This window comes from Geospiza fortis, unplaced genomic scaffold (assembly GCF_000277835.1).
Source record: "Geospiza fortis unplaced genomic scaffold, GeoFor_1.0 scaffold80, whole genome shotgun sequence".
In the NCBI taxonomy this organism is placed as follows: Eukaryota; Metazoa; Chordata; class Aves; order Passeriformes; family Thraupidae; genus Geospiza; species Geospiza fortis.
Window position 1 is genome coordinate 533,096 of NW_005054551.1, and position 6,884 is coordinate 539,979.

The following is a 6,884-nucleotide window of genomic DNA, read 5'->3' on the forward strand; positions in this document are numbered from 1 at the left end:
GCTCCGCCAACCAGCGGCGGAGTCAGCGGGCGGAGGGCAGAGCGCTGCCGCCCCGGCATGTCGGGGTGCGCGGCTGCTTCCCGGAGCCCTGGCAGAGCTGCGCCGCACCAAGGGGAACCTCAGAGGCCCCGACCCCAAAGATGCTGCCAGGGCAAGGCTCAGCCCTGGAGCGAACCCAAAGCAAGGCCTGGTGCTGCTGGGGTCTGTGCCAGTCCCCTGTACCCCCAGTGCTCCTAAACCTCCTGCTGCCCCACAGGGTGCGAGTGCTGCCAGCCCGGCATCCCTGATGCTGAATTTGGGCAGTGCCTAAACCCCGACCCCAGCGCAGGGACAAGAGGGGGCATTCCACTCCAGCCAAAATCTGGATTTATCATCCCCGTGCCAACAGATCAGCCCCCGGTGGGTGCCCCTGGGCAGGTTCTGGGGTGAGCTGGGCACAGCAGGGCTCAGCCCAGCTGCGATGGGGGAAGGCGGTGCTTGTTTCGGGAGCTGGACGGGAGCCCGGGCCGGAGGCAGCAGCGGCTCAGTTAATCCCGGCCCTCGCAGGGCTGCGCCAGCCCCGGCACATTCTGTCCCTGGCAGCGCCGGGACGGCCACAGGCTTGGCGTGTCACTGTCCCCCCGCCACCGACCCCCGGTCACCGGACAGCAGCCTCAGCTGCCGGCTGGGCCACCGGGGTGGCACCGAGCATCCTCCGGGGACGGGCTGGGGGAAGGGAGCCCCCAAAGATGCTGCAGAAAGGGGCTGCAGGGCTGGGGTGTCCCCGCAGAGCTGTGAGCTGCGCTGGGGAGGGGGTTCCCAGCAGCCCTGCGGGGGAATTTTGGGATTTCAGCCCCCCGGAATTTTGGGATTTCAGTCCCCCCGGAATTTTGGGGCTGAAAAGCAAAACTGACAGGCTAGAGTAGCAGAGCAGGGGCTGCGGGTGGCTTTCCGTGCCCCTCGCAAGGAGCAGGTTCTGACGGATGGTCTGGGCAGCATTTTCCAGCGCACGGGGCCAAGAGCTATAAATAATGCCGGCACTGTAATTGCATCACGCGCCTCCCGGCCGGGGTCGGGTCTCGGTGCTGCCACGGGGCCGTTCCGGCTCAGCAGCCCCCCGGGCAGCCCCAGCCCCCCGTGCCAATAAACCTGGATCAGCCCGGGCTGCTCAATCAGGACTTTGGAGCCGGGGCAGATAAACAACAGAAGGCTGGAGGGAGCACCGGCAGCGCTGCCAGCAGTTGTGAAAGCACTGCCTGGAAGGGTCCGCACCGTGCCCTGGCTCCAAACGTCCAGACGAAGTATTTTTAGCCCCTCCAGGGTTCAGGATTCAGGAGTGCAGACCTTTCCTGGCAGGAGCCCCGGCTTGGCCAAGGCCCCCCAACCTCGCTGCGCTACTGCCCGACTGTACGAGAAAAACCCGGAGGCGTTGACAAGAATCCCCGCTGGAGAGATCGCTGCCACACGGGCACCGGGAGCGCTGCCCACCGGCCCTGCTGGCCTGTCCCTGTCACCGTGTGACGCAGTTTCACAGAAAGACACGGCAGGACAGGCACGGGGGGCTGGGCACTCGCCTCTCCCTCGGGCCAGGGGAATAAACAGCCCCTTGTGCAGCCGGGGCAGATGATCCGGGGCTGACCAGCAGCCCCCTGATGGCACAGAATGGTTCCCTTGTGGCAGGCTGGGATCAGCCTGGTCACAGGGCTGCCTTCGGGGCCATCTCCACCTGGAGTGTCCCCTTTGATGTCACCAAAAAAGCCCCAAGAGGCCACAGCACACCGGGCACTGCTGCTGCCAGCGGCAGATCCAGACACGATCCCCCCAAACGGGGATGCAAACAAATTCCCTGCGAGGCTGGTTAATCCTGCCCCAGGGGAAATTAATCAGAGCACCAGGGATGCCAAATAAAAAGCAGATTTGAATAAGGGTTGCAGGAGCACCAGGTTCTCACAGGCAAACACTGGGACAAGTTCTCTCCTCTGGCCCAGGGCAGGAGCACGTGCTCTGATGCAGCTGCGGGGCTGAGCAGCTCAGCAAACAAAAAAAAAAAAAATTAAAAGTGGGGGGGAATCACATTCCAGGGGCAGCATTTTTAAGCAGCACGATCCGTGGAAGAGAAAACTAAAGCCCTGATTCAAACCCTGCCTTGCATGCACCAAGATTTGCCGTGCTCAGCAGAGATGTGGAGCACAAAAATGCTGTGAAAAACCAAATTCCAGCCCAAGGAAGCAGGTGAAGGAGCCTCCCTGCTCTTCCCAGCCAGCACAGCATGGGGCTGATCCCAACCCTCCTTGGGACTGGCTGAGCCAATGCAGGAGTGTCCCAGCTCCCAGCTGGACCTGCTGGGTCCCTGCCAGGATTCCAGGACGGAGGAGAATGTGTCTGTCCTCCTAGAGCCTGGACATAAACAGGAAGCAAGTGTGGAAAAATACAACAGGTTTGCTCGCAGCTCTGCATCCCAGGTAAGGGCAAAAGTGCCCAAACTGCCCAGATGTGGAGGAGCTGGAGGTTCAAGGGACCAAACCCATGGGGAGCAGAGCTGGCTGGGCGACCCAGTTAATCCCAGTGCAGGACTGGGCACAGGGTAGAGCTGGACAGCGAAGAGAGGGCAGGGAGCACTCCCAAATGCCAACAGCTACAACATGGCTCCAGACAATGGGAAGAACAGAAGACTATCCAGGCAACAGTTTGGTTTAAAGAATTTATTTCAGACAAAAAACTCCCCACCAAAAAGTCGTACAAAAAGAGTAGAGACAAAGAGTGGTCATTACAAAAGTGTTCACAGATAGAAAAGACTCATCTGAGCAACCCCAGCACGGAGCCCAAGGCACGCTGGCATTGGTTGTGCATGGCCAGGGATTGTCTCAGTGAGGGAATGCAAAGGTCCTCAGCCCCCAAACTCTGCTCAGGTCCTCTTGCAGTGAGCAGGGTCAGCCCCTGGCTCCTGACCAGAACACCCAGCTCACCCTTCCCACACTGGTTCGCAGCCAGCGAGCACAGGTTGCTGCTGTGGGCCTCTGACACCTCAAGTACTCCCAGCCCTGAAGGATTTATCCCAACTCCACACTTTCCATCAGCACCTGTGGCTGCCACCAGCCTTACACTGGGCTTCCCTCTCTCTTCCTTGGCCACCAGGCACAGCTCCAGCCCCCTGTGCTGGTACCACAGTTTGAGGGTTGGTTTCAGCCCCATCTCAGGGAAAGCACTAGCACACTGTGCAGGGTAGGTGCTGATACTCACAAAACAGCTTTCCTGTTCTTAGTAAATGGCACCAAAATACTGCCACAGATCATAAATTCATCCCCCAAGCCCTTGTAACAGCCCTTGGAGGTCTTTAGAGTTTGGTTAAGCAGCTCAAACCATTCCCCCCCACAGGTACCCACAGGCTTGTGGCAAAGATTATCAGCAGTGGCTGAGCCCTCTATTTCAACTAGCCAGGAAAGGACCTTTCACTGCCTTGGGGGCCTGCAGTCCTGGTGAGCCACAGGCAAAGGGCAGCATCTGCATCACCCCAGGGCCCAACCCTGAGCACCATCCAAACAAACAAACATTCTCCAGTAATCCTGAGAAACGCCTCCAAGCTCCTGGTCTCCATACCAGGAGCTGACAGAAGTTTTCAGAGCACGGCACTGCAGGCAAGGGGAGAGCAATCTGGGCTTGAATTCCCTGTTCTAACCCCAAAATCCCAGGGCAGTTCTGAACCCTGCATGTCCCGCCCAGCTCCTCGTGTTCTCCTACCCGTGCCGGGGCCACGGCCCCGCGCTGGCTCTGGGCCCGGGAACAGTCACGACAGGAGTGGCCGAGAGCTGTGAGCAGGGTCGGGGTGGCACGTGCCCGTTTCCAGACCCCAGTGCTGTGAGGCTGCAAGCTGCCATCCCCAGGGATCGTCACGCTGCCGCACGCAGCCGGAGCGCCCCTCTCAGCAGGTCATGCAGCGCGGGCGGATGCCGTCTGACGTCGGGTTGGGATCCACCTGCAGAGCCAAGGCCACAGTCAAAAACCTGAGCAGTGGCACATGCCAGCCTCCAGCAGCCTCCCAGCCCAGAGGGATGAATCACCTCTGAGTAGAGCGGGGGTGGTCGGAAGCGGAATTCCTGGATGTAGGCGAAGAAGGGACCCTCCAGGATGTCCCCGAGCTCGCTGCGGCACGGAGGAGCCAGGCTCTGCTCGGCCTCTGGGCTGGACACCACTGCTGAGTACTCAGGGGGGGCTGGAGAGAAAGGAGAACCATCAGGGAATAGCAAACACTCTCCATAAATGGAGGACACGCAGGTAAAATGGCTTCAAACCCACTACTGCCCAAATCCTCTCAGTTCCCTGAGGAAGGAACCCAGGAGATTCAGCACCACAAGTACAAAATTAGGTTAAAAAAAAGCCAAACTGGCCCAGCTGAGAACTTTGTATCTCACTCTCCTGATCAGGGGGTTTATCCCAGGGAGAAGGAGATGCTCACCCTCCAGCTGCTCAGGGATGGTGCTGAGCCAGTCCAGGTTGACGCTGTACTGGCTGCTGACACTGGAAGTGCGGCTCCCAAAGGGATGCAAAGGGATGGTCCCGATGACCAGAGGCAGTTCAAGGAGCAGCTTGGAAGTCCCAGGAATATCGACACAAACCTGCCGAGACAGAGAGCAGCAGGGAAGCTCAGCTTGGTGGTGTCTTCCCAGTCTGGAGGGGCAGGTACCTCCCCTGAGCTGGGCAGGAGGGGATCCCTGCAGAGCTCCCTCACCTTCAGGGAGTATTCCACCTGGATGATGCGGCACTGGAGGATGGACGGCCCCACGGGCGGGATCTTCAGCGCCCGGCCGTGCCACACCTCCCTCTTCCCGGCTGGAATGGGGTCCCCAGTGATGCTGGTCACCACTGACTTCTTCTGCTTCTTGGTGCCCCGGGCGATGAAGGTCTGGGTCTGGATGATGGCGGCCTTGGGCACCACGGCCCGGCTGGTGCAGTTGTCGATCTCAGCGAAGATGGGGATGACCTCACCTGCCAAAACAGACACACATTTGTTGGAGGAGGGGAGGCACAGCCCAGTTCTGCCTCGAGGAATTGCTGCACAACCCCCCAGCTGAGGGCTGGCCATGCTGTCTGACAGGCCAGGCACGTGTGTTCATCCCAGAGGAGCATCCTAAGGATGCTGCCCACACTAAAGCTATCTGATTTCCTGCCAGCCCCCAGTGACCCAAACCCCCTCCTCTGGGCTCACTGACGGTGGTCAAGGGCCCCAGCACCTGGTCTCACCTGGGGTGTAGCCTTTTCGGTCAATCTTGGCAGTCACAGACACTTGGCCACGGTTGCAGTACCAGGCACGAGCAAGTTTCTCCTTAGCACCTGCCTGGGGAGCCTGGAGAAAGGGAAATATTTTGGCTATTTGGTAACTAAGGATGAAACTCACAGCAATCACTTCCCTGGCACCAAGAACCTGCCAGGGAGCATCAGCAACTTCTCAGGTATCTGATGCAAGAAGCTGTTGCAATGCATTAAGGTTTCCAAAACCAAAGAGGCACAGCTGACCTCTGCCCAGCCCAGGTAATGCTGGAGGGCACAAGTTACAGGGGGGAACTATTCCCTCTGGAAACCAGGCCTGCATTGTGATGCTGAAGGGGAGGCAGACACCTTCCCTGTGGGCTTCCTTGGGTAAGTTTTGGATGCCAGAGCCCTGGGGTGGAGCAGGGGGAGCTCACCAGCAGTGCAGGGGTGTTTATGTCGATGGGTTCAATCACAGTGAACTCCTTCTTTGCTTTCTTCACTGTTGACCAGGGTCTGTGCAGCTTGGCCTTCACCCAGTAGCGCACACTGCCGTGCTTCCCCTCAAAGGAGGTGGCCAGGGTCCTGGGCATGAGCAACAAACAATTTTAGAAGGGTTTTGCTCGAAAAAACCCCCTCATTTTCAAGATGTCCTCTCCCCCCAAAAATGCCAACTTACTCGGGGAGCTGGAAGGTGAAGGGGAACTCATGCTTTCCTGCCTGCAGGACAGTGGCCTCACCATTGTCTGTGGGCAAAACAGATCGAGGAGGATTAGCTCCCTCCTACAGGCAGGTCACAGAGGTGTGCAGCACCCAGCAAGGAGCAGCACGAGGGCACAGCAGAGTTTCTGCCAGGGCTGAGCTGCAGCAGCTGTGACACAAGAGCTGGGCACTGTCTGCATTCCACGTGTCTGCAGACAGGCACGGCCCAGGGGCACCTCCTCGGAGAGCTGGGCAGCTTCCCCAGGTGGGCTCTGCTTCACCCTCACCCCACAGCTTTGGGGTGAGAGCCCCAGATGCCCAGCTGGAGGGACTGTGGCCAGCCAAGCCCCCATGCCCCTCAAGAATTTGCACCCCAGGGCTGAAGGGTTCATTAAGGCTGCTCAAAACAACCTCCTGAACCTCCACACTTTTCCAACGCTGCTTCCCTGCCATGAACGGCTCAGATAAAAGGAGGAGTATTGTCCCTAACTGAGATGCTGCACAGCAGCATCATCCAGCTGTGCACCCCAAGATTTCAGGGTGCACCAGAACATGAAGGGTCTGCAGGGACTTCCACAGAGTGCTCAGTCCCTAAGGCACCCAAATTTCAGCTTGTTGGTGTATCATGCCCTCAGCAGCCAGGCTGAAACCCAAATCCCTGCAGTTTTGGGGTACCACGCACCCCAATTTGTGCCCGCTGAGGTGTCTGGAGCCCGCAGCAGCCAAGGCTGTCCCCCGGCACCGAGATCCCTGCAGTTTTGGGGTACCACGCACCCCAATTTGTGCCCGCTGAGGTGTCTGGAGCCCGCAGCAGCCAAGGCTGTCCCCCGGCACCGAGATCCCTGCAGTTTTGGGGTGCCATGCACCCCGATTTCAGCCGGCTGAGGTGTCTGCAGCCCTCACCAGCCCAGCCTGGCCCACAGCCGCGCTGTCCCGGCCCCTGCGGTGCCCGCTGCCCT

General features: G+C 59.3%; 1 protein-coding gene across 1 annotated transcript in view; it reads right to left on the reverse strand.

The window, feature by feature from the left end:
* Positions 1-2,666: 2,666 nt before the first annotated feature.
* Positions 2,667-6,884, reverse strand: part of ARRDC2 (arrestin domain containing 2) — a 5,033-nt gene continuing 815 nt past the window's right edge. The window contains exons 2-8 of the mRNA XM_031064049.1: positions 5,903-6,006; positions 5,661-5,808; positions 5,218-5,320; positions 4,706-4,962; positions 4,433-4,592; positions 4,038-4,189; positions 2,667-3,952 (exon numbers count right to left, since the gene is read on the reverse strand). Coding sequence (XP_030919909.1) covers positions 3,899-3,952; positions 4,038-4,189; positions 4,433-4,592; positions 4,706-4,962; positions 5,218-5,320; positions 5,661-5,808; positions 5,903-6,006 — 978 coding nt within the window. The 3' untranslated portion in view covers positions 2,667-3,898. The remainder of the gene's footprint in view (positions 3,953-4,037; positions 4,190-4,432; positions 4,593-4,705; positions 4,963-5,217; positions 5,321-5,660; positions 5,809-5,902; positions 6,007-6,884) is intronic.